At 41.5% G+C, this 27,988-nt stretch overlaps 1 protein-coding gene across 2 annotated transcripts; it reads right to left on the reverse strand.

Moving 5' to 3' along the window:
* Nucleotides 1-1,486: 1,486 nt before the first annotated feature.
* On the reverse strand, nt 1,487-27,988 carry LOC119781153 (probable ATP-dependent RNA helicase ddx6). Of its 2 annotated transcripts, none has more exons than XM_038281538.1 (13): nt 27,822-27,988; nt 19,712-20,707; nt 19,526-19,630; nt 17,690-17,819; nt 17,471-17,617; nt 17,305-17,399; nt 17,108-17,230; nt 12,258-12,386; nt 10,460-10,576; nt 10,304-10,367; nt 10,093-10,194; nt 7,493-7,712; nt 1,487-4,016 (listed from the first exon to the last, which is right to left on the reverse strand). In XM_038281538.1, exons 2-12 carry the CDS (start codon nt 19,931-19,933, stop codon nt 7,498-7,500), a joined length of 1,449 nt encoding a protein of 482 aa, XP_038137466.1. In that variant the 5' UTR covers nt 19,934-20,707; nt 27,822-27,988; the 3' UTR covers nt 1,487-4,016; nt 7,493-7,497. The 2 variants fall into 2 exon arrangements, with proteins under 2 accessions (XP_038137466.1, XP_038137473.1); XM_038281545.1 differs by having other exon boundaries at nt 1,487-4,054.

The raw sequence follows: 27,988 nt of genomic DNA on the forward strand, positions 1-27,988 counted from the left end.
AGCAATAAAAAAAATAAAAATCCTATCAGATTTATAGCCCCCACCCTGCAGATATATTAGAATCTGTCCTTAAATTACAGCCAAACCCATTTACACAGTAACAGATAAAAACCTTTAGATAAACCAAACATGACCGCCACATATCTGACTCAATAACCATTAAAACAACTATTTTAATTAATTTCAGATGGAACTATTAAATGACTTTTATTATAATAAACTGCACTTCCAATATTCACCACTGTTCGGCACCATTTCCCCTTTTCCTCTGATCACGGAGCAGCCGGCTTGCTTGGTTTCCCAATGAATCCTGGGTAATCCAAGGCTAGAGAGGAAACATCGGACCCGTCCTTCAAATGGGGCAAAAAGAAGGACGCATTTTAAGGCCGCATAACGACGAGTCTTGGAATCCAAACAGAACGGAGCAGCTTTGCTTTCCGATTGGATCGGCAGCGGTTGGAGACTGATCAAAGGAAGCAGCAGCTTCATGGTGGTCGGGAGAGAGTAGCACCACCTAGCGGCCTGGCAGGTGATGGCAGCCGGAGGGACTTCAACTGGCAAACTGGAGCTATTTAAATATTTACCGTATTTTCATACATTTAATACATCGAACTAAATGTTTCACAAATAATGAAGACCCAACAGAACCAAAGCAATAAAGACTGGCATGTGAAAAATTAAATATATCCTAATTATAGTATCAGTACACTACTTTAAAATGGCAAAACTAACGACCAAGAAGACAGAGATGCAAATTACTGACATCAAAATGGGTGTTTTTTTCCCCATAGTAGAAAAAATGTACTAAAAGTATCCCTTTTTTCAATTCTATTCAGTTTATTTCTATAGCTCCAATTCACATCATGTCATCTCAGGTCACTTTCCAGTTCACCAGATCATCCAGTCAGATTGATTTAAAGTTTTCTATCTAAGGAAAACCAGCTGATTGCATCGACTCATTGACTCTTCAGCAATCCCTCACACTAAGCATGCTTGTAGCGACAGTGGAGAGGAAAAACTCCCTTTGAACAGGAAGAAACCTCCAGCAGAACCAGGCTCAGTGTGAGCGGCCATCTGCTGAGGCCCACTGGGGTTCAAGGAGACAGAAGCAGACATAGAAAAAGAAGCATAGATGCAAAAGGCAACTGTCAACCAGCTCCACAGGCGGCCCCGTCCAGGAAACACACAGCCAGGCAGACGAGCTTCGAAAAATGAGATGGATTACTAAAATAAATCGATAGATGTCTCCCTAGTAAAATCAAACAAGAACATACTGGATTAACAAACCTGCAGAAGAAAAACCCCACATACAATCCAAATATAGCAGTACCAGAAATGATCTGGTCACCGACATTCAGAGTATTCTTAAAATGAGTTGATTAAAGACGACTGGGAATTATAGAATAATTGATAATCTCACTGTAAATGCTGAATGGTTTGTTAAAATGTGTGAAAATCAAAGACACAAAAAACCAATGAGACAAAATAAAGTTCAGGCCAATTTATTGAATTTTGAATCCCTGCATGTTTTTCCAGGTTACACCAGTAGAGGGCAGTTTGGTCAAAATCTTACTGGAGTTTTCTTACAGGAAAAAAAAACAAGATAAAAAATAACCGTGTTTTGTAGATCAACCAATTAAAGTTTTATTTCTCTTAATTTAATGTCAATAAACCCTGAGGGCATTTAGGAGGAAAATAAACAGAATTCCTGAACAAAAAGTCCAAATTGAAAGAAGGAAAAAAAGGCAGCAGGACGTTTGAGCCTAATTTAAGTTTTTTTTCGGGACGTCATCGGACGCCTCCGGCAGCAGGCCGGGTTTAAATCGGGAGATCAAATTTAACTCTGAAAACTTAGAAATTCAAATCATGGTGTCGATATTTTGGTTTATTTTCCTCCTCTAGGAAATCACCTGAACCCTGAACCCATCCCAGGTTTAGATTGGGTTTAACACCCACCCCCCACCCCCAACACGCTCCACATCGGAGCTCAGACACAAAAACACAAAGACAGCAGACTCACAGAACACTCATCACCTCCTCCAGTCCAGTTCCAGGGATTTAATCTGCATCCGTCTCTAAACAAAGGATTCATTTATCGTTTTCCTTCCAGTGGGAATATTCAGTTTAGTCTGGGAAACCAAAGTTAAATGGGAATAAAGGCTGGGTGGCATCAGCCAATGCTTGAACTGGAACCTAGAGGAGGTGATGATGGATTCGTCGTCAGGAACGTGATCCGAAAAGGAGGCGGGAACTTTTATGACAACATTTCTGGAGAAGAAGGAAAAACCAAAATGGATCACATCCCTGACGACAGCTGGAAATCTGATCCGGCGTCCGACTCTTCCAATGTCGGATCAGATAAAAAAAACGATAAACAGACACTCGCCGACATGCAGCATAACTTATCTTTCCGATTCCGGTTGCGGTTCGGCAGAATCTGCATGTCGGGATTCTCAGCCACGCCCACAAACGCTCCTCTCACACACCGCCCTCGTCTCCAACACACATTCACCTTTTTTGGTTTTGCTTCAATCCTGAAAATCAGTTTCTAGAAACCTAAAAAAAAAAATAATCTTCAGACGAAGCCAAATGTTTTCTGGTTTAAACCGGAAAATGTAAACAGATTGATTTACAGCTTCCCTCTTTGCTTCCAGAGGATTTTTTTAACACCTCGTTAAAGAAGATTGCTCTGTTGGAGAAACGATGGCGGAGAAGATCACAGTGCTTTCAGAACCTCTCCGCTTCAAACACAAATAAACTTTTTTTGGTGGAAAAAAAAAAGATATTTCAAATAAAAGATTTGTTCTGATTTAAGTACCAGGGATGTAAGATGCACAGAGAGCTTCCCGATAATCTGAAAAAGCAAAACTTTTTTTTTTGTTTCTTTTTTTTGTTTAAATCATTAGTGACGCTCTGTAAGGGGAGAACAAAGAAACCCCAGCTGCCTGTTTCAGATGCTACAGTCCTGCAGAATCCAAATCGACGCTCATTCAGAAACACGCTGGAGTCCAGCAGGAGGAGAGGAAAAGTGGAACGGCGGCCGCTGCAGATCCTTTTCTAACACGGTGATGGTTTCATCACTTCCGGGTTCAACCGGGAAGTCAAACCGGGACGTTTCAGACAGCAGCAGCCGCAATAAACAACAAAAAAAGGACATTTTGGAAAGGTTTGTGGGCTCGGTTGGGATAACTGGGTCGCTGGGGTTCGGTTCCGGTGCAGAAACTGAACCACCGTCTGGTTTAGCTGAAAAATTGACAAAGAAAATCTGATGGGAATCAGACGTCCATCCTGGTTCCTGGAAAAGCTTCATTCCCGGCAACAAAGTGCGGAGTTCAGAGAAGCGTCTCAGTGGATGGATCCCAACCAGGCGGCGGAACAAACGTTGGCATCTCATACATTCGCTGCGGGACGCGTCCGAGCTGGACGAGGGGAAAGCTGTTGTTCTGCATCAGCGTCGGGTTGGGGGTCCGAAGCAGCCGCCCCCCCCGGTATGCAGCAGCCAGATCGCGTAGAGAGGGAGGCTCCCGTGCACGGCTGTGAATCCATGCGGGGGTGGGGGGGTCTATTCGTTTAGGATCCATCAGGAGGGCGAAACAGTCACGCAATATTTAAAGAAAGCTGCCTTTTTTATTGCAACACTTCAAAAAACACACCTCACCAGGAGAATGCCACGTTTTCTCATTTTTCTTGCATAACAGATGGTGAGACAGTGGGGGGGGGTTGCTGTTTGTGCTCGTACTCTGTTGCTGCAGCAGGACTGAGGGGAGCGTGCACGGGGGGGATTAAGGCACTTGAGTGACAACAGCAGGTGTCAGAGCGGCGGCTGGACGTCCACCTGAGGGAGCGGCGGCTGCGGAGGGAAGCGGACTGGTTGGATCGGAGGATGATGCAGAACAACAGCTTTGAACCAGAAGAACTGAGGAAGTAAAGGGAGCTTTTTGCCGCCGTGCGGCGCTCTGGGAAGCGGGGATGAGGAGGGAGGGTAGAGTTGCTTTAGCCCGGAGTGTCTGGATGATCTGAGGAGGAGAAGACGATCCGATTAGGAACCAGATTCTGCAGAGGGACAACCCCCCCCCCACCGCCTTAAAATAAAAACAAACGGAGTCAAACATTTCAGATTAAACTGCTGTCAAAACCATTTTTAATTCGTTTAGTTAGAAGTTTTAAGCTCTGAACTACGACGGAGTATTAGGGTTAGGCTAGAGATTTTCTTTTCTTCTATTTCGGGAATAAAGTCGTAACGTAAAATTACGAGAATAAAGTCACAAAATTATGAGAATAAAGTCACAACAAGAATAGTCACAAAATTACAAGAATGAAGTCGGAATATTAAAGCTACAGTGTGTAATTTTCAGCGACATCTAATGTCCAGACTGCAGACTGCAGCAACATGAACATCTTCCCCCCACCGCTTCTCCCCCCCAACAGTACGGCGAGCGTTACGGGACAAAATGTCTTCCACGACGTCCGCATCACCTACCTTCTCAAGTGATGAGGTTTGTTTACATAGATAATTTTACAGATAGTATTTCATTAGTCTGTGTAGGGTATAGATTTCATGTAGACTTAAGGTAATAAATATACCCGTTATTTTTTCTACATCGTTGTGACGTTTTGGCGATCTCGCAATCGCTAGTTTGTTGGCTCTGCGCTGCCGTAGCGCAAAGATGTCTGCCTCCATGGCTGCGAGACCCGCTCCTATGTAATTATAAATAACGAATTCTAAGGCAACGCAAATATTAAGGTTAAGAGGCTGAGCTCGTAGATGATGATAAATAACATAGTTATGTATAATATATTACATTTCTGACTATTATCTTAAAGCTACAGTGTGTAATAATTACAGGGATATACAAAGTCCTAAAATTACGAGAAATAAGTTGTATTTTATGACAACTCTTTCTTCCCTAAAGTGAGGAATGTGGAGCATCATGGGAAGTTCTACTTTAGCATCGGTTTGATAAATCAGGAAATCTTTTAGCAGCAGCATCAAACTGGGCAGGATGTCAAAGTGGACTCTGGTTGCTGATTGGTGGAGCTGGTCGGACGTCATCTGCTGGGGGGCGGAGCTTAAAGCTTTCTTTCTGAAACAGGTTGCTGTATGATGACTTTATTCTCGTAAGGTTATTCTCAAAAAAAAAAACTATTATATAACAATAATTACTATAATTGTGAAACTGCTATCAGGACGTGACATGTATAATTTCAGTGCATTGCACCCACTGATCTCTATTCCCTGGATTGCTGATTCAGGGTTCCTACAGCATAAGGCAAGTTAAATTCAAGACTTTAAGACTTTTTAATGCCACTTGAAATAAAAATGTAAGACCAAATTCACAAGAAACACAAGAAAAACCTGCTTGCGATAACTTAACCCAAAGGTTTATTTTAACATAAACCACTGCACTAATGTTTCAGATTTTGAAAAGCTTCCCATACAGGAAGAAAGCTAAAAACACACAAATGACAGATATATTTTAACTATTATTTACCTGAATTCACAAACTTTGTTTTAGCAGGGAACAAAACAAATCAGTTTTAAAGCCCCAACATAACCAGTGCTAAGTCTTTTTAGCAGCTATTTTTCTTTGTATGGTTTTCTTAGTATGTTTGATTTGGTGATAAGTGGAGGCGTTGCAGAGACAAGGGTGGAACTAAACTGAGAAATACCGGCTGTTTCTCTGTAACTCCATTTTGACGCTTTGTGTTTCGTGCTTCGCATGTGCGACTCCACTGCCTTAATTCCCATCGTTCTGAGCTTGAATGACTTCTAGCACTAAATCCACTGAGCCTCATGTTTGTTCCCTGGTTTTAGCCATGGAGGAAACTCTTGGCTGGAGACAATTTTGGTTACATTTACACTTGCTCATATTTTCCAGACAAAAACTTAATGGTGCATCTCCCAAATGTCCCGGCTGCAACAACGCTTTATTGGTTCCGCTATCGGGACGGAACCAATAATGGTGAGCACTTTTTTTTTTATTTAAAAAAATAAATGTTTTCAATTTTAACGTTTTATTTAGATTCCAAAAATAAATCGAAATAAAAATAATCCTATTTATGATGTTTTAAAAATTAAGACCAACGAAAGACTGATTTAAGACATTTTAATACCAATTAAGGCCTTATTTTTATTTTGAAGAATTCAATGCCTTTTAAGACTTTTTAAGGACCCCTGTGATTGCCAGTTGGTAGTACGGGGTTGAAGTGAAGTCACCTGTCGCCATATTGGTACTCCCTACTTAGACCGGTTGCAATGTAAACAATATATGCGCTACAGCGTCAAACCACGAAGATTGTTTTCATTTTCAGGGGGACTTAAGGCTTTTAGAATAAAGATAAATTCATCACTTTGACACAGACTGACTGTTTCATAGCATCAGTAGATTAACTTTAACTTATAATAAAATAGTCAATGAAGTCTATAAATCATGTAAAATAACATAAATCCATCACAGTAACATTAACGTGTTAATGGAGCATAATAATACAGATGTAATATACATGCATTTATGATATTGTTACAACATCTTACATATAATTTCAAAATTTTACATCAAGACTGAATTAAAAGTACATGTCTGTTAATGCTGTAGTATTTTCCTATTTGCAAATTATGCACGAATAATGCCATATACTTTATGCTGTGTCTCTGAATTAGCCTTTAAAATGGTCGAGTTGTTTTTTTCCATCAATATATCCTGCAATATATTTCAGCAAATGACTTTTTCAAATGAGAAATAGAACAAATGCTACAAAAACTACAGCATCAATTTAATAAAGAATTCCTACATTAACATTTCACTGTGAATTACTTTCCATTTCCTCTATTTTCTAACGTTACACCCAATGTCAGTGTCTAACTCAGTCAATGTCTTCCAGTCAGTCTCAGATAGCCAGACTAAAGTTAGTCTACAGACTAAACTATAGGATCCATCGGCTATAGATGGATTTATTGCTTCGTTCATCCACTGACTGGGAAATGACCTGAGGAACGTCTTCCTGCAGACAGAGAACTGCTGGTTTCTGCAGCCAAATGCTGCACAGGAAGGCTTTTTTAATGCAAGTCTCTGAGGGAGTAGGGAGTACCAATATGGCGGCCAGTGGCTTCACTTTTTTTGGGCAATCAGCAATCCAGTGAATAGAGATCAGTGTGTACTTTGTAACCGCGTCTCTCTTCCTGTCAGACCCATGAAGTTACTAAATAAACCTGGACTCTATTTCAGTCGAAGCTACGCTGCCCCCTGCAGGAAATGATGTCACCATTCACTTAATGAGCGCTAAATACCACGACCTGTAAAGAACCATTTTCTGTCGGATCGGAAACTAAATCTGATTCGGCTTTATTTCTGATTGCATTTTTTTTCCTAACTTCAATACAGATTTTTTTTTTTTCTTAGTTTGGAACATAGAAGCAGGTTCACTCAGCAGGTTTAGTTAGATTTGAAGGCGGAGGAGGGCATCTTAGTTAAGCTGGACTCTGGTGGCTCACCTGTCTTAGGTGCTGTCCTGCTGGCGTTGGGGTTTCTCCTCCACCTCCTCCACCTCACAGTCGCCGCTGCTGGTGTGGTACTCGGCCACATACAGGCTCTTGTCGATGCTGCTGGGGATGGGCTTGATGTCGGTCACCAGCTGCTCCTCGATGGCCTTCAGGTTGAAGCGGTCCTCTGAGGTGATCAGGTTGATGGCCAGACCCAGGTGGCCAAACCTCCCTGAGAGCCGCAGGAACAAAGTTGAGGGTTTTTTAATTTGCGTTCGTATCATTTCAGAGTAAATATCAAACAGCAGGATCTGCAGAGACTTCCTCCAACCCAGAAGTCTGTAAACTTCACACCTAGGAGCCATTTTACTCTCAGTCAACTAAAATCAGAGACACGACTTTAAATAACATCTACTAAAAGAGATGAGCTTTACTTAAAGGAAAAACTTTGCTCCATCTATCGTAAAATGTTCACTTAAAAGGAATTTTTGCCATTGTTGTAATGTTATCGCTGTCCACTAGAAGGCGCCGCTATTATTCTAAAGCATAGCCTCAAGGTATTTACAATGGAAGAAATGCCAGAATGGAGGCATGCTAGAACCACAGTTATTAGAAATCAGAGGAGTTTCATAATGTTTTTGATTTTTCTGAAAAGAGTGAATACAGTTAAGAGGAAAAGGCATAAGTTCTGACGTAACGAACATTTGGATCACATGACTGAACTTTAACCCTGTAATGCCAAATGTATCATATTTGATACATACGGTTTCTGAAATGTTTTGCGTCTGACACCTTTTGCATAATTCAGTGGTAAAAACTTTGCTCAAAATCCTATTGTACACAATCAGGTATACCTGATAACAGCTAGTAGACTTATCTTGACTTATCGCATAGTAATAAATAGTAATATCAAAAATTTTTGTTTTTTTCTTTTTACATATTTTGTTAAAAGGGCCAAATAAGGACTTCAAACCAAAAAAAAGTAATTTTCTGTTTTGTTTTAATCTTGGATCGGGCTTTAAAAGGTTAAAGCTTCCCATTTTGTCATATCTTCTTAAGCCCCTGTCACTCCATGGCGATTTAGACCAGCGTATGCCTGACGTACGAAAAATCTGGCAAAAAACGCTAGCTTAGGCTGGATGAGTTATGTTAACGTTTTGTATAAGTTATGACTACGCTGGCGCACGTCGACATACGGAAAGTAGGTCGAGAAGTTTTGAGCCTCCTCAAAATTTCCCAGCGTCTGTCATACATAAGGGCCCTATAATTTCCGCGATCACAGAATCGGCAAATTAATGCGGAATCAAGTGTAATTTCTACATTTGAAATTAAACTCTGTTTTTGTGGGGGAGAAGAACGTACCTCGGGGGGAAATGCACACCGGGGGACGCAAATCTGGGCGACACAATCCCTCTCGCCCCGTCATTTCCACTCACCCTCCCCCATCAAAACAATGAAAAAATGGCGAAGCGGCTCTCCACCGCTCCGCTTTTGGCGAAAAAGTTGAAAAACACAACGCTAAGCCCCGGGTACAGAGCCGAGCAGTTCCCTCGTGACTTTTACGTGTCAGGTGAACGATTGTTCTGCAAGTTTTGTCAACATTCCATTGATTGGAAGCGCAAAAATAGATACATAAAACGGAAAAAACGGAATTTTCAAAAATTAAAAACGGAAAAAACAGAATTTGGGAAAAAATAAAACTGAATTTTGGGAAAAAATTTTTTACGGAATTTGGGAAAAAATTTAACGGAATTTGGGAAAAAATTTAACGGAATTTGGCCCTACAGTACATCCGAGGGCCATCAGTTCCAGGTCAGTTATCTGATGGCTGACATCCGTTCAGTGTCGGTTCCTCATCAGTCGTGGCGTCTAGCTGATCCTAAACCTCTGAGTACCTTCTGAGTAACTTATCCAGAACTTCTCTCCAACATATCACGAATCTGACGTGTTCCAGACGAGCGCTGAACGCGTTTCTACCTTCCAGCTACTGTATAATGGCGTATTGGCAGCGTTTTGGTATAAAGGGGGTTCACAGGAGGAAACCGTCAGTTCTCCTCCAGACTTCATCCCCATCATAGGGTGAGCCAGAAGGTGAGTGATGGATCCTCCCTGCGTTCACGCCCACCACCAACACACTTTCTAGCAGACATGACGCTCAATCTGCTGACACCAGAAACCTGCTTTTTATTTATTCTTTTTTTTTGGGCAGGCGGTAAACAGCAGCTAGGTTAATACTGCAATCAAAGACATCTTTTTCATGCTTACTGGGCACATTGCTGCCCCCCTCTGGACACTGGCTTGTACATCAATTCTAAGGCGTTACGCTGCCGTGCGTTATGCATAAGTTAGGCTGTTGTTGGACAAAAGTTCTGGACTCGTAAGGAATACTTTATGTATATGCCCAAAATAGGAAATAAAAATGCATAAAGTTTGGCATTTTATGAGATTCTGGGACATCTGGGGGGGGAGTTAATGTTTTAACAAACATGTTTTAGTTTAATCTGTCAGAATTTAATAGGACTATAAATGTTAAAAGATATCAAACCTTTTACGACACTGAAAAATTTACAAGAACAAAAACCACTGATCCACGGACTGACTTCTCTACCTACCTGATCTTCCGATGCGATGAAGGTATGTTTCAGCATTTTTAGGGAAATCAAAGTTGATGACGACGTTCACAGCCTGGATGTCGATTCCTCTGGTGAAGAGATCTGTTGGAGAACAGCAGGATGGGATCAACCTCACAAACCAAAACCCAACAACCTACAAGCAATGCATAAAAATAAAAAAAATCCAGGACAGAAAAAAGGAAAACCTCACCGGTGCAGACCAGGTTCCGGCACAGGCCATTTCTGAAGTCATGGAACACGCGGTTCCTGTATTCCTGCACAGAAAAAAAATAAAAACAGAAATCCGTTTAAAAAAAACACGCTGAGAGTTGAAGAAAAGTGAGGAAGAAGCAGAAGGAATCTCCACCTGCATCATCTTGGCATGGATGTAGAAGCAGGAGTATCCCAGCTGGGTGATCTTCTTGGCCAGGAGCTCCACCCTCTGAGTGGAGTTACAGAAGATGATGGACTGGTTGATCTGAAGCTGGAAGAGAACAGAGATCATCCATTACTGACCAGTCTTTGCTGGATCGCCGGTTTTAACCCCTTAAACTCTGAGTCTTAGGAGCAAATTCCACCTGAATTTACACGTGAATTAAAGGAGAGCAGCTCCCAAAATATAAATTAGAAATACAATTGTTTGGATTAGTACGATTATAAAGAGAAATACAGGAATGAGAACTCTAATTTAATGCTTTTTAAAGCTCTAAGAAATAATTTTAATGCCATCAACAAGAAGCCATGACTCCCGAATTCCTCGTTTTCCAGCAAGTTTTGTTGAAGTTAGCATTTTCCCGATTCTCTGGCTTTTTCTCCACCTTGAGCTTCTTTGCGAACATAAAGACCAATTTATACTTCTGACGCATCCATGAAATCGGTCCCTTAAAAAACTCCTGACTACGCGTCAGACGGTCGCAAACCCACACAGACCTCAAGCAGAGGTATGCAGGCAAAAAGCAGCTGTGATTGGTCCTTGGTGTTCCTTTCCGACCGTCTGTGTGGTCGTTCCTCTCGATTTGGTGCCGGAGCGGGCCATTTTTAAAAACTGAGGAACAACTACAATGGATAACTTTGACCAAAGATTAAATCGGTCTTTTTGCCAGCTTCATTAACAGAACCTGTTCCTGTTCGATGTCTAGCAACTCTAGATCCATCTCTGTGACTGTAATAGCTCACAGACGCGCCACTGTTGTTTTGGAAGATAAACACTCCGGCTAGTGCCGCCGAAGTACTCGTGTCCATCCGCCCGACTTGTCGTGAGTTCTCCATTAGGCTCCCCCTTGCGCTTTAGCGGGAAACTGCTGTGTGTCCCTAGAAATTCCAGACCAACGGTGCAGAAGCATAGCAGCAAAACTGGTTCGCGACCAGACGCAAGCGACATTTGATATGTGCGGCTGCAGAAGTCTTATCTGCCATTAAGGCTTTACGATCAACCAGAACCAGTTATGTGATGTATCTGTCGAAATTGATTTTAGAAACAAATTTTTAAAGCATTTTGAATGCCACGATAATTACATTTAATTAATTCCAATACCAATTAAGGCCTTAATTTAAAAAAATTATAATTTGAAGACTTTTAACGCCCCTCGGAAACCCAGACTTAGCCTCGCCACATTTTTTTTCCAAAATAAACACTGTAAAACACCATGAAACCCCATTAGAAACTCTGGATGAACCTCAGACTTTATTGATCCGCATCTTGACCAGAACTCAATCTAATTTGGAATCAATAAGTTGAAGCATGTTTGTTCCACAAAGTTTTCAGAGGGCAGCGTGCTAGGAGGAAATGTGATGCCAAAAGTGGCCACCTCCGACCCCCTCCTTGGAAAGGTCTGAGCCTCTAGTTTCGAATGATGGCGGCCATTTGGGGGCGGGGCCAAAACCTGCAGTTGCTTTACTCCTGCAGAGTCAAACATGACAGGTGGAATTTTAAATCTCATTTTATTTGTTCACACAGCTATAAAACAGTGTTTTTGAAAAAATAATTTTCAATCATGTTTTAGAAATTTTAAAGCCAAATTTGAAAGGCATGTGGATGAAACACCATGTGACTGTGTTTGGGCCGTTTCTATAAATAGATAAACAACAGCTGGTGTCAGTTAGGCCCGGTACTGGGCCCGCAGGAGGCAAGTTTTCCCGTTTTTGGGATCCAGTGATTGCGTTACCCTGGAGAACAGCGTGTTGAGGCAGTGGACCTTCTGCCGTTCGGTCACGTAGGCGTAGAACTGAGTGATGCCCTTCAAGGTCAGCTCCTCCATCAGGTTGATCTCGTAGGGCTTCTGAAGGTGCTTCACCTACAAGAGGAAAACATGGAGATTCAGAACCAAACAAATCCAGCTAAGGCTGAAACAATCAGATTAACGATTATTGAAATAATAGTAATTAATAGTAATTGATTAATTGTTTAATGGAGTATAGAGGCTGTAAAACATGCCTTTAGCTGTCAGAGCGACCCACTTAGAGCAGGATACATTTTAAAAATTGCAATAATTATGCATAAACATTTTGCATTTAAGACAAAAAATATGTTTCTGTCAAACTGCTCTATAATCCTGAACTCCTCAAGTGGAAAAGTTTTAGTTTCACCTGGTTTCATTTTGTAATAAATCTTTAAGGAGCCTTTGGTTATCAGATCATTAATCGATTATTCGAAGGACAATCAATAAATCCAGCCTCAGGGTCCAGATTGGTTCCCGGCTCTGATTAAAAGACCGACTTGAAATGGTTTTGTCTTTCAGACTAGTTTGGTTTTCCAGCAGACTTATGCTATGTTCAGACCGCACGCTGCAGTAGCAGCAGGTTTACATGCAATATCAATGGTTGACGCGCATCAAGGCGCAGCAAAAGGTCCTGCAGCGTGTTTTGAGAAGCAGAAGCAGCGCCTCATGAGCTTCTGATGCTACGTTGACACCGGACGCAGCAAGAGCAGCAAAATCGCGTCTGCTGCTTCATTTTTGCTGCTTGTACCAGTTATTTGCACCGCGCAGCCGGAGCAGCAAAGCTGCTTCGGCTGCGCGGTGCAAAAGTGGCTCGGACGCGCGTTGGGCGGAGCTTCACTATCCTTTCTTTGCCTTGCAGCTATATTTGCTGTGATCAGTGGGAATAAAGTAGTTTTATTATTTTTTAAAGTGAGAAAATACACCTGAAAACGTCATCAGCGCAGTCAGTTCATCCAGATTATCATCCTACCTTACAATATTATTTCTTTTGAGGCCGCTCAGACCCACGCATACCGGCGGTGCGCCGTCAGTAGGAATCCCTTCATCAGCAGCCTCTGGCCGGGTCGCCTCCTCGCGTTTAACCGCTGCGGCTAGTAGGTGTTTTTCATCTAAATAATCTAAACTGCAGGCAGCAGGATAATAAAAGCGAACATATTCTGCCGGCAGATTTCTGCATTTTAAGTTAATTTATGCGTCAATAAACTGTTTCAGAGGAGTGATCACAGCGCTCTGTATCATCAGCGATGTGTCTGTCTCACGGCCAGCTCCCAGATCAGCTTCTCTGATTGGTTGATGCGGCGCGTCGAGCAGCAAAAGTTCAATTTTTCCACCTCGAGCAGCAGCGCGCTCGCGGCGCGTCAGATGCGGGACATTTTGCTGCGCCTTGACGCGCGTCAACCATTGACTTTGCATGTAAACTCGCTGCTTCTGTGGCGCCTGCTGCGTCCAGTGTGAACGTAGCATCATGAGCTTCTGAGCATCTGACGCGCTTCAGAAGCAGCAGATGTTGAAATTGAAAAAAATGAACTTTAGCTGCTGGACGCGCCGCATCAACCAATGAGAGAAGCTGACCTGGGAGCTGGCAGGGAGTCAGACACAGCACTGCTGATGCAGAGCGCTATGATCACTCCTCTGAAACAGTTTATTAACGCCTAAATTAACTTCAAATGTAGAAACCTGCCGGCAGAATATGTTGGCTTTTATTATCCTGCTGCCTGCAGTTTGGATTACGTATGTGTGAAATGCCTCTCAGCCACTGCAAGCAGTAGCAGAAAACCCCCAAGAGGCGAGCGGGCCTGAGGCAGCTGCTGCTGGGGATTCCCAGTGACAGCGCAGCGCCGGTATGTGGGGGTCTGAGCGGCTCCCACAGAGAAATAATCTTTGAAGGCAGGATGGTAATCTGGATGAACTGACTGCACAGACCATGTTTTCAGGAGGAATTTCTCACTTCAACAGAGATTCTAACTACTTTATAATCCGCTGATCACAGCAGATATAGCTGCCATTGTTCCAGGCAGAGAAAGGATAGGGTAGGATTTATCAGTGATGCTTATTCATCACTGATAAATAAGCATCAGTCTCTGCACCCTTAGGCTCAGCAAAGCTTTTATCTGAAACAGACTCAATAAAATGCTGGAAATCCACCAATTATGACAAGTCGCCCACAGAGGGAAATAAAACCATTTTAAGGCGTCTTTATGGCCGTTTTAAACTAGCCTGATAAACCAGACTAAATGTGAGATTAAATGTGTTATTTAGTCTGATGAATGAGACATCGGAAGATTGTTGATGAGAACAACCAGTTGTCTTTCAAACCATGTCTGTGCCTATTGGCCAACGCTCTGACCAATGAGCGCAAATGACGTAGTAAACGCGACAAAGCTGGTGGGGAGTGGGAAACAAACAACCTGTTGGTAAAATGGCGAACACGTCCTTCTTAAAACTGAATGAGCGTAGAGCTTCTTCCTGTTCACGTTTCAACGAAAACCCAAAGTCTAATCCTTCCAGAACTGATTCCAAAGCTGAGTCAAATGAGAACTCTTCAATAGTTGTTGCCATCTTCCTTGTTGTGCTTCTTCAGCGTTTCGCAGCTTTGTTGTCACTAGGGGTGTGCAAAATGATCGTCATGGCGATGCATTGCGATTCTAATTTTTGTGATCTACTGCATCGATTCTTGATACCAAGTATCGATTTTTATTTTGAAAAATGAATAAATAAAATACGTGAATGGTTTGCGCACATAAGCCAAAAGTTACGTCCAGTCCAGTTGATGTCGCTGCGGATGTGTTGACGCCTCCTGCCTCGTGTCACAAGCATTTCCGGCTGCTGGACACTGCTACGAGTCATTCATAAACAAAACATGTAGGAAAATTCGCCCCGCGGCTCCATCACATTTCAAGTCAGATGTTTGGATGCATTTTGGCTTTAAAAACAAAGAAGGTAAAAACCAAAATGAATTTGAAAAAGGTGAAATATACATTTGAATGTTTTCGTTTCATTGGTTTAAAGGATCACTGAGGCCATGTAAACGGAACTGATTATCCTTATTTTGTTATTTTAAGTTTTATAAATGCTAAGCACTTTTTGTCAGTAATTTTAATAAATACAGCTATGTATGAATTCAGTTGTTTTCGGTTATTTATCCACTGAAGACATGTTCCAGATCACACTCAGCCAGTCAGCCACTGGTAATGGCTGTATTTTTTTTTAAAGAGTTCAGTGAAAAATTGCAATACATCGCAATATTTCAAGTATCTTGATGCATCGTGATAGAATCGCATCGTGGCATGTGAATCGTGATTCAAATCGAATCGTGACTTCTTTGGCAATACCCCCCCTAGTCATCATGCACTCAAAACCGCGCCCACTTTGCATCCAGAAATTAAGAACACATCTGTGCGTTGTGATTGGCCCGCCAGTTCCAGGGCCTGGGTAGGGCTGGGTACCGAACTTCGGTTCTTTTATGGTACCGACCGAAATGCTTCGGTTCTACAGAGTATAGAAACATGCCTCGTCTTTCAGTACCAAGTTTCGGTGATTGGCTGTAACACTTAACGTGATTGCGTCATCCAGGAAAAATACACAGGTGGTCACGCCTACAGCCAGGGTTCATGTGTATCTGTTGTGAACTGGTTGCGAGCGTCGTGGAACCCCTTTAAAATGCCCCCCAGGTCAAAAGTGCGGCTTCACTTTATTAAGACTGATGCCAATAGTGCGCAATGCAATACATCGTGCACGGAAACAATGTAAGAGCAGAAAGTTGCTCAGTGTTTGACTGCAAGAAGAGCGGACCGCAGCCGGCGCAGCCAGCCTCCTCTCAGCAGCCCGTGGGCGGAGCAAAGCCAGAGCGGAGTGAATCATGCGAGACACTCTTGGAGAATGCTGCTTTCAAACTGGACGCAGCAGGAGCAGCCAAATCGTTTCTGCTGCTTCATTTTTGCTGCTTGTACCAGCTTCTGACGCGCGGCTGAAGCAGCTTTGCTGCTCTGGCTGCGTGGTCCAAAAGTGGCTCTGACGCGCGTTGGGCGGAGCTACTCTATCCTTTCTCTGCCTTGCAGCTATATTTGCTGTGATCAGTGGGAATAAAATAGTTTTATTATATTTTTAAGTGGGAAAATCCACCTGAAAACTTCATCAGTGCAGTCAGTTCATCCTGCCTTCCAATATTTCTGTGGGAGCCGCTCAGACCCCCTATACCAGCGGTGCGCTGTCAGTAGGATCCCATTCAACGGGCTTGTTTGTCAGACATGGTCATTTTTCTAAAGGAAAACTGAAACTGTAAAAAGGTCCTCATAATGTAACAGTGAATATTAGACACTGATTTTTTTTTTATGTAAGAGGAAAAATGTAAATGGAAAAATCAGAGCTTAAAATAAAACTCAAGATTTGTACTTTTTTATGTTGTGTAATTTTCTTTTTCTTCGAATTGATATTATAAAACTGGTATCGAAAAAAGTATCGTTCAGGAACCGGTATCGAAGTGAATGTATCGGTATTGGTACAGGAACCGAAAATTTTTGAACAATACCCAGCCCTAGGCCTGGGGCATTGATCTAGGCTAGACAACTCGTACGCAAAAATGATTTTGGCAACTGGCTGGTGGGGCTTTTCAAGGCTTAGAATTATTTTTTAAAAGCTTGATTAAATACAGCAAGTGTTTTTAATTTCTTCAAAACCAAGAGACATGTTTTAGGGTCTAAAATGATTTATAAATTTTCGCTCGCTGGAATAAATCTGGAGGCTTTATTTCAGTGAAATGGGTTTTATCTGCCCCCCCATTGGGAAACATTACTCACCATAAACTTCTGAACGCTGATGGGGAAGGTTGCCGAGTAGAGCAGGATCTGCCGGTTCTTAGCCAGGAAGCTGATGATGTCCTCGATGAGGACCACAAAGTCCTGAGAGAGCAGTTTGTCGGCCTGCGGAGGAGAACGAGGAACGTTCAACACGCCGTTCCGGGGAAAAGCTAAAAACGGAATGGGATCACGTTTACCTCGTCCATCACCATCACCTGGACCCTGTCCACCTTCGCCACCCCCTTTTTGATCAAGTCCAGGATCCGACCGGGCGTGGCGATGACCACATGTACTGAAACCATAGAAACGTGTTAACGGGGAGCGGCTGCAGGGAGGAACCCGCCGGGTTTCGAGGACCCTTACCAGTCTCATCCAGACGCATGATGTCGTCCCGCAGGTTGGTTCCCCCGGTCGTCGCCATGACTTTCACTCCTCCCAGATGTTTACTGAGCTGGATGCAGATCTGACTCATCTGCAGAGCCAGCTCCCGCGTGGGCACCATGACGATGGCTGCAGCAGACACCGGAGAAACGTCAGCCAAGCTTCAGCGGGTCAGAGGAGCGACGGAGCGGCAGGACTCACCCTGTATGTGGTCCTTCTTCAGGTCTATCCTCTCCAGCAGCGGGATCAGATAGGCTCCGCTTTTCCCTGTTCCGTTTTTCGCTCGAGCCAGGATGTCCCGCCCCGACAGCGCGATAGGAATGCTCTCCTCCTGCAGAGGAACCGACAGGGTCAATGAAAACCTTAGACATGTTCAGACTACAGCCTGATGTGAAGCATGCAGCTCAACTCAAGAAAACATTTTAAAATAAACTGAAAAAGTGAAGCAGGTAAACTTCATCTATCAGCTGAGAAGCCTTGATAAATAATCTGGGCGGCAGCGTGCTTTCCTCCTGTTTCTTTGTGCACATGGAGCAATGCCGGCCCGCTTGCAATGCCGGCCCCTTCTCCCTGAGTCCACATTTTCCTAGCTTATTCTCAAGAACGTACTTGGCGAGGAAACAGGTCCGTACTCACGTTCTTGTGAATTGAGGAACAGCCTTTTTAATTGACGGAAATTAACAAATATTGTTATATGTTCCAGTTTGATGCTATTCCAGTATAACCTGACTCCGCCAGATGGATTTGTTCCGCATATCCATCTGGAAACCTTCCGTTGAAGTAATTTTGGGAAGGGGCGAAAATACTGGTTAGCTGATTGGCCTATGTTGGTGATAGACGGGCCAAATAAACCAATCAGATCAACGAAGCATATGACGTACTAACAGAGCGACGACGAAGAGGAGCCAATTGATAGATCAAACTCTTGCCAAAACCAGTGGGGAGAAGAGCAAAAACATCTTTTCCTCTGAGAAAAGCCTCCAGAGCAGTGTTTTGCTCTTCTTTCAGTGAAGAAATACTCTGTAATTCCCATAAAACTTGCTCGATAGCCACGCTAACGCTAGTTTCATCGGCTGAAGCCGCCATGTTCTTTAGACTGAACTGTCGCGCTTCTCGTTGCGTCACACCTCAACCCGCCTCAAAGCCAACGCTGATTGGACGTTCGTTTGGTGAACGGCTCCAAATTTTCTTTAACGGAGAGTCTCCAGACTGATTAGCGAGTGAAACCTTGAAAGCTTGCGAGATCAGGATGGTCTCAATTCCAGTAGAACGTTTCAGGGTTTCCTGTACGTTTTCCCCCAGGCTGCTTCCCAACTGGTTAATTAATCGTTTGCTGCTTTGCTGAGACTCTCTACAGACAAATCAATTATATTTTAAAAGCTGTGATTCCTGCAGTAGAAAGTGTTTTTTCTGCAACAGTTAGATCCCAGCTTTATGAAAATCTTTCACAGGCCTCCTAAAGCTGAACTTTAGAAGGTTTCTTTCTGTGTGACGTTTGTGTTAGAATAATTGTATCTGTGTCATGTTATAATGCATAAAGCTGTGTGCCATGTGCATGTGTTCATAGACATCTGTTGGAATAATTATGTATAATGTGTGACATATTACTGATCCAGAGAGGTGTTGCACAAGCAGTATAGGTCAACTCTCAGGAAGTATTGCACAAGCTTAAGGACACCAGGAGGTTCTGGGATCATTTGACCGCAAGACATTTAAATGCAAATTGACCTGTTCACTGAGGCTGCAAATTGAATTGTATTTCTTGTTTCCCATTCCTTTAGCACAACCTCAGCTTGTGTAACTAGGGACCCCCCCTCTGGCTTTAATAAATAGCGAGGAGAAAGCTGAAGACTGGCAGAATGGGCTGGAGATTTGTAAACTCTGCAGTCTCTTCCTACTCTCCTCGCGAGTAAAACTAAATTAATTGTCTCTGTGCCTTCTTTCTTTCCCTGTATGCATGTATGATGTTTTAGGTGCTTAGACCTGACAGTTTGGAAACGAGCGAAGCTGAGATCAGAGGGAATGAAATGAACGGACCTGGATCGGCGACGGCTTCTCCCAGCCCATCTCAAAGATCCCCATCAGAAGTTCCCTTTTCAAGCAGTAATCTTCAAACTCGTTGCCCTTCGTCGCCGTGACGTCCTGCGGAAGAAAACGGACAGAGCATCAGCGAAGACGAAGCCCCCTTGAAGCCGAACGGTCGGAAACTGGGCCGAGACTCACAGAGGTTTTGACCCTGTTGTCCCTCGGGGGGAGCTGTAGGCATTTCTTCCAGTCGTCCCCGAACTTGATTCCTCCTCCTTCCTGGTTGCTCCCAACTGGATTCTTTGCTGGTGTTGATGTGGGGGGTCCTGCAGCAGGTTTGGTCTGTCCTCTCAGCTGCCCGTTCTGCTTATTCAGTCCCATCATGACTGGACCAAGGTTTTCCGTTCGGGCCATTGCCATTTTTTTTCCTGAACTTCAGTTCGTTTTTTTTTCTTTTTCTTTTTTTTTTAGATTTGTCTTTTTTTATATTCTCTTGTAAGTAGAAAAAAAAAAAGTTTGATAAAGCTTTCAACAATATGGTCTCTGTGTCAAAAAGTTTCGCAGAGAAATGGCTCAGTAATATTTACATATAGACACAATGGTGCAGCTCAGTCCTCTTCGACAAACAGAGTGACGGCTGCACGGCCAGCGAAAACAAAAACTGCTTTTAGTCAAAAACTCTTCCAAATGAAGAGAAATCTGCAATCAAATGCAGAAATTAACTCGCCCACGATATAGAAAATTATATGTGAACAAGCATCAAAGTGGTTCTAGTCCTGAAACAGAACAACTAAGGCAATCTGCACCAAAATGAGCAGAGGTCAGTATATCTGGTCAGAACGATATCTCTGATTTATTTTTACAGAGTCCCAGAGAGCTGCTGCATATCCCTGATCCGGAGAAAAGGATGTCCAAAGTTTGTAGAAGATAGTCTCCAGAAGTCCTGTATTCTGCTTCCTTCCACTGGGAGACGTTCTGCTTCTTTATAAGTCGAGGAAACAAAGATCCAACAAGGTTTTAGTCCAAAAGCGGAGAAGCTTTTCCTCCTTGCTGAGTTCTCGGTGCGTTTCCTTTCAGTTACGGTTTTATTCGTCCTCTCCGTCGACGGAACGGATGATCCGTTCGGCCCAAAGCGAGCGGCGTGGCAAACCCTCCGTCTCCAAAAGATCCAGACTGATGACTCCAAAGCCCCACCTGGAACCAGTCCAAACAGAAGAAGGCTGCTGGTTAACTGGGAAAATGTCTCAGCAGTAAAACATCAGGAAACTGTCAAGCTGTGGTTGGGCGATATAAAGAAAATCTACTATCACGATATATTAGGGCTATTATCATGATACACCTTTAAATTACCTTCAAAATTTTTTTTCAAAGTTCATAAAATTGCACTTATAATTTGGTTTCTAATTTAAAACATTGCATTTCTGCCATAGATGTGTTTGGGTGTCAGTATTAGACCTTTACAAGATCCCGGCAACCAAACAGGAAACAAAGCAAAAACACACAATAAAAAAAAAAAAAAAAAAAGCAAAAATAAAAAGGGCTCTTTTGGGCATAATAAAAAAAATAAATAAATGCGCAATGAAAAAAGAAATTGAACTAAAATCACAGAAAAAGTGTATATCTAGATTTCGAGTTAAAAGTTCACTTTTCTGTTGCTGTTGTTTAATTAAAGTACGTTTTAAGATAATTTAAGGCGAGAATATTACACAGGGCCGACGCCGGCCCGTCTGCGGCAGCCGGGGGCCAACGCCGGCCCGTCTGCGGCAGCCGGGGGCCAACGCCGGCCCGTCTGCGGCAGCCGGGGGCCAACGCCGGCCCGTCTGCGGCAGCCGGGGGCCAGCGTTGGCTGCAGATTTATTGAACGTTTTAATTGGTGTAATTGACGCTGACATGAGGAGTTTACAGCATATTTCATTAAGCAGCGGATGACGTTCTAGGTGGTGGAATACAGGTGCTGGTCATAAAATTAGAATATCATGAAAAAGTAGATTGATTTCAGTAATTCCATTTAAAAAGTGAAACTTGTATATTATATTCATACATTACATACAAACTCATATATTTCAGATGTTTATTTTGTTTAATTTTGATGATTACAAATGACAAATGAAAATCTCAAATTCATCATATCAGAAAATTAGAATATTGTGAAAAGGTTCAAAATTGATGGCCCCTGGTGCCACACTCTAATCAGCTAATTAACTCAAACCACCTGCAAAAGCCTTTAAATGGTCTTTCAGTCTAGTTCTATAGGCTACACAATCATGGGGAAGACTGCTGACTTGACAGTTGTCCAAAAGACGACCATCGACACCTTGCACAAGGAGGGCAAGACACAAAAGGTCATCGCTAAAGAGGCTGGCTGTTCACAGAGCTCAGTGTCCAAGCACATTAATAGAGAGGCGAAGGGAAGGAAAAGATGTGGTCGAAAAAAGTGTACAAGCAAGAGAGATAACCGCACCCTGGAGAGGATTGTGAAACAAAACCCATTCAAAAATGTGGGGGAGATTCACAAAGAGTGGACTGCAGCTGGAGTGAGTGCTTCAAGAACCACCACACACAGACGTATGAAAGACATGGGTTTCTGCTGTCGCATTCCTTGTGTCAAGCCACTCTTGAACCACAGACAGCGTCAGAAGCGTCTAAAGAGAAACAGGACTGGACTGCTGGTGAGTGGTCCAAAGTCATGTTCTCTGATGAAAGTAAATTTTGCATTTCCTTTGGAAATCAAGGTCCCAGAGTCTGGAGGAAAAGAAGAGAGGCACTTCATCCACGTTGCTTGAAGTCCAGTGTAAAGTTTCCACAGTCAGTGATGGTTTGGGGTGCCATGTCATCTGCTGGTGTTGGTCCATTGTGTTTTCTGAGGTCCAGGGTCAACGCAGCCACATACCAGGAAGTTTTAGAGCACTTCATGCTTCCTGCAGCTGACCAACTTTTTGGAGATGCAGATTTCATTTTCCAACAGGACTTGGCACCTGCACACAGTGCCAAAGCTACCAGTACCTGGTTGAAGGACCATGGTATCCCTGTTCTTAATTGGCCAGCAAACTCTCCTGACCTTAACCCCATAGAAAATCTATGGGGTATTGTGAAGAAGAAGATGCAATACACCAGACCCAACAATTCAGAAGAGCTAAAAGCCACTATTAGAGCAACTTGGGCTATCATAACACCTGAGCAGTGCCACAGACTGATCGACTCCATGCCACGCCGCATTGCTGCAGTAATACAGGCCAAAGGAGGCCCAACTAAATACTGAGTGCTGTACATGCTCATACTTTTCAGTTGGCCAACATTTCTATAAATCCTTTGTTTTTATTGGTCTTCAGTAATATTCTAATTTTCTGATATGATGAATTTGAGATTTTCATTTGTTGTCATTTGTAATCATCAAAGTTAAACAAAATAAACATCTGAAATATATGAGTTTGTATGTAATGTATGAATATAATATACAAGTTTCACTTTTTAAATGGAATTACTGAAATCAATCTACTTTTTCATGATATTCTAATTTTATGACCAGCACCTGTACATTTTTAATCTGTCCTTTTGCAGCAATGGTTTTGTGGCACGTCTTAAAAATTAGCGCCTTTTTTTCCTACGTCCTTGGTGTGAAATCCAAACCACTGCCGTATATCGGCCAACTGAAACACCTGCTGTCACCATATTTAGTTTGCTGGTTGCTGTAGTGTGGGAGAAAATCTATGGGGCCAAAATGGTAGCTTTAATATTTGCAAATGTGTGTGGAGAGTTGTGTGTCTGTATCTCAATTTGTGTGTGTGCAGTGGGATTTGAAAATGTGTAAATAAATCTGTAAATGTGTGAGGAGATTTGTGTGTCTGTACAACAATCTGCAAATGTGTAAAACTACTTGTGTGTAATCCGTTTTGCAAATGTGTAAAAAATCCACAAATCTGTATTCAGATCTGCAAATGTGTACTGAGATTTGCAAATGTGTAAAAAATCCACAAATCTGTATTCAGATCTGCAAATGTGTACTGAGATTTGCAAATGTGTAAAAAATCCACAAATCTGTATTCAGATCTGCAAATGTGTACTGAGATTTGCAAATGTGTAAAAAATCCACAAATCTGTATTCAGATCTGCAAATGTGTACTGAGATTTGCAAATGTGTAAAAAATCCACAAATCTGTATTCAGATCTGCAAATGTGTACTGAGACTTGCAAATGTGTAGATCAATCTGTAAGCACACACAGAGACACTTGTGTCTGAAGTATTTTCGCTTCAAGACCCAGAAATACAGACAAATCATTGGTTACAAGTCAAGCGGTTTTTCGGTTGGCTCTCTTTACACACGTGATTTTTGCTACTCTTCTGCCGCGTGAGATGCACAAATGCGTAGAAGGATTTGTATGTGTATTTTTGCGATTTGTAACCCCTTGCGCAGGCTCGCAGGCTCACATGCTGCCCTGACCGCAGGCTCACAGCTCTCTCTCTGCTGCGACAGTTCAGCACAACTTGCTTGACATACAGCCACATACCACCAGTTGGCGGTATTGTATTGTACAGTACGTGACGTTACTGGGGTCCTAGGGGTTGTACCTGCTAAGTTGAGAGCAATGGAATCCCGTCAGCTTTCTGTAAGTATATTTCTTTAATTTTTTCTATAGTTTGCATTAGTAAAACTGTTTCTTCTTCTTCTGCTTCTGTTTTATGGCGGTTGGCAAGCAACTTTATGATGTGCATTACCACCATCTACTTCAGTGGAGTGGGGATCGGGATGCTATGTATTTTCCCACTGAAAAATAAAAATAAATATTAACAATATTTACATAAATAAACTTATATCCTTTCTACCAATTTCGTTTTTTCAGGATTGTTTATCAAATTACAAAAATAATCATAAGTAGATTTTTTTTCCCCAAAATATCTTGTATATTTAACTGTAATTTATTTTCTTGTAACCCTTCTCTCCATAGAATATTTATAACATAACAACAAAACATGCTCCACCGTCTCCCCTTGATAACAAAAACCACAACCTCCTGTTCCCATTCTAAATAAGTTTCCATTTAACCCCGTGTTTCCGAAACTTAATCTAGATATAACCTCTTTTTTATTCCTTTCCGTTCTCCTCATTTCACCAATTTTCCTTTGAATACTATAAAGCCAACTTCCAGTTCTATGCTCTTCCCACAGCTTCTGCCATCTTTCCGTAACCTTTTGTTTAATAATAGATAAAAAATTTTCCTTACTGAATGGTATCAATATCATCCTTGTCACGTCAACTCCCGCAGCGGAGAAAAAAAAAAAAGGTAGAGGATGTCTGTGAGCCTGCGGTCAGGGCAACATGTGAGCCTGCGAGCCTGCACAAGGGGTTACAAATCGCGAAAATACACATACAAATCCTTCTACGCATTTGTGCTTCTCACACGGCAGAAGAGTAGCAAAAATCACGTGTGTAAAGAGAGCCAACTGAAAAACCGCTTGACTTGTAACCAATGATTTGTCTGTATTTCTGGGTCTTGAAGCGAAAATACTTCAGACACAAGTGTCTCTGTGTGTGCTTACAGATTGATCTACACATTTGCAAATCTCAGTACACATTTGCAGATCTGAATACAGATTTGTGGATTTTTTACACAGTTGCAAAACGGATTACACACAAGTAGTTTTACACATTTGCAGATTGTTGTACAGACACACAAATCTCCTCACACATTTACAGATTTATTTACACATTTTCAAATCCCACTGCACACACACAAATCGAGATACAGACACACAACTCTCCACACACATTTGCAAATATTAAAGCTACCATTTTGGCCCCATAAAAATCCTGTTTGGATGAGGGATTTATGATGCATTCAAGGTGTGTGGGAAAAATAAAACCCTAAGTGAAATAGATGCAGACAGCTTAATGTTGTAATATGACTTTTGACTCGGTGGCTGCGATAGTCATTTTAACTCCATCGCAGCGTGTGAAAACTCGAGATACATCGAGTATATTCGATATATCAGCAACCTCTATGTCAAGCAGCTCTTTTATAGAGAAAAACATCAGAGGGGGAAATACAGCTGGATTCAACCAGGGGTGAGAAAAACAAATGAAGCTTCAGGTTGATATTTGGAAAAAACAAGATCTTTTAGAAAAACATTATTTTCCTCATTAATAAAAACAAAACAGATTTTCATCTTAGATCACCTCATCAGAAAAAGGAACAAAATGTTTACATACTAATGGAGCCACAACTGTCCATTATTTTTCCAATTAATATAAACCTTACCTGAGATTATTTCTGAGGATATTTTATTTGTGTGGGATTGTTGTTTTTGTTTTACATGTTTGTGTTTATAATAGAAATTTTTTCTCTTTCTGAGAGACCAAGAACTGCAGGATCAGGGATATTTTTGTTTGTCAGCTGCATGTGTCCCTATTTTTCACAGGAAGATGGAAAAAAATAAAAAACCTTTAATTAATAACCTCAAATTTTGGTCAATAAAAATACCTTCAAAATGAATAATCTAAAAAGATACATTTAGTTAATTAACATTAAAAAAGCAAAAAAAAATTTAATATAGAAGAAACAAATAATTTTGCTCATTTTAAATAAACTGCAAATAGAAATTATAAAAAATGTATGAATTAAAATACATGAATAAATTAATTAAAACTTATATTTTTGCTGCAAGAAGGTTTTTATTTCATCAAATGTTTTTTAGTCTGTACCTTTACTCTTGGTAATAATTCAATTATAAATTTCATTATCGTTTGGTGAAGTTTGAACATTTTCAGGTTTGTTTTTGAGTTTTAAAGGAAAAGTCGCTCATATTCAGAATTCAAACGTCTAAAAGTTCTTTAAATCTGAAATGATTCCATCCTGTTCAATAAATGATCAGTGTTTTTAATTCAGAGTAATTTTCATGTGAATGTGCTTTACTGGAGGCATCCATGTTTGTCAAAGAACACTACTGCCACCTACTGGTTAGTGACGTCACGGTGCGGTATCGGCTGTTGATCAAGTCCCAGTGCTGTATCTGGTGTTTGTCACAACGCGCTATAATCCAAGTCATCTTGAAAACATTCTTCTTCCAAATGTTGGCTACATATTACGGGTTTTTTCTCTGGCCAGAAGTTCGATGGCAAATCCTCCCTCTTCAAGTTGGCGATCCAACGACCAACCCGTCCGTGGAGGATCAGGAATCAGAAAGGTAGAATAACTCTTTTTTTTCACTTTTACCCGATGTATTCCAGCATCCAGCTGCCATGCACGTGGGCATTGTCAGTTTCACTATAGCTCTGGTGAATTTCAATGGTGAAGTCCTCTGGAAATCTTCAATAATTGACTCCCGGACTCAGTGATTGCCAAAATTTTTAGTTTTTTGTTTTACTGATTAACACTAAACTCATTCAAAATCGTCAACGTGTTAGTTTTATGTATAAATAAGATCCATTGATTATTCTTTGCTGACCGAACTTTTCCTTTAATAGAAGTTACAGAACCATTAACATTCGATTATTAAGATTTTGGTTTTAACATCTTTACAGTCTTGAGTTCCAAATATGGTTAAACTCTTTTTTTTTATTTTCTCTATAGAAATTTAAAACAATAACTGCCTAAGAGTTGAAAGATTATTATTCCAATTTTAAAATGTAGTTCAAATCTAAGCAGTCCAGATTTTTTTATTTTATGGATTATCTACTAATTCGGACTTGACTTAAGGACGTACTGGTCAAATAAAAACTCTTTCAAGATAAACCAATAGAAATACAATAAAGTTTGGTGTTTTAATGCTGTTGTAAATCTAGCAGGTTGATTTCTAACGAGTCAAACTGACAACGATAAAAAGGGACCGAGGCACTCTGTCAAGGTTAGAGGACTGCGACTAATCACAACTTAAAGTCCACCTTAAATTAAATTTACAACAGTCAAATTTAAATAAATATTTTTAAAACGCAATAAAATAGCACGCATCCCAGCCCGTGCAGGGCTGTGATTTTTTTTATTATACTGTTTTAATTTAATCTTTTGAGGTTGCGTTAAAATTGCGCGTCAGGAAAGAAGCTATGGCGCATTAGCAGCTAACGGCTAAAACAAACTCAAACTACAATCCTAGGACTGGACACTCCAACCGGGAGCAACAAAACATATTTATTCAAATATGTAGAAATTCATAAAATCCTGATTTAGTGTTTTATATCAAAGAGTTTGGCCTTCGTATGAATTTGACTCTTTCAAGCTTTACAAATCTACAACAGTTAGCCGTTAGCTCCGAGCTAACGTGGCAACCGCGGGGCTTTCAGCCGACAGGGAGCGTTTCAAAGTCCGATAAACATACCTGAAATCCTGCGTTACTTTACGTTCAATTATCTTCGTTCGATGAAACGACGTTTTTATTCTAAATTAGCTGGAGATATCCTGAAATATTTTTTTCTCTATTGTGTTTCTTCTTCCTTTAAACCAACATGGTCGCATCCTCTTCCTCGATGAATCGCTACAGCCGAT

The sequence above is a fragment of the Cyprinodon tularosa genome, unplaced genomic scaffold (assembly GCF_016077235.1).
Source record: "Cyprinodon tularosa strain WSP-4 unplaced genomic scaffold, ASM1607723v1 ctg1033, whole genome shotgun sequence".
Classification (NCBI taxonomy): domain Eukaryota; kingdom Metazoa; phylum Chordata; class Actinopteri; order Cyprinodontiformes; family Cyprinodontidae; genus Cyprinodon; species Cyprinodon tularosa.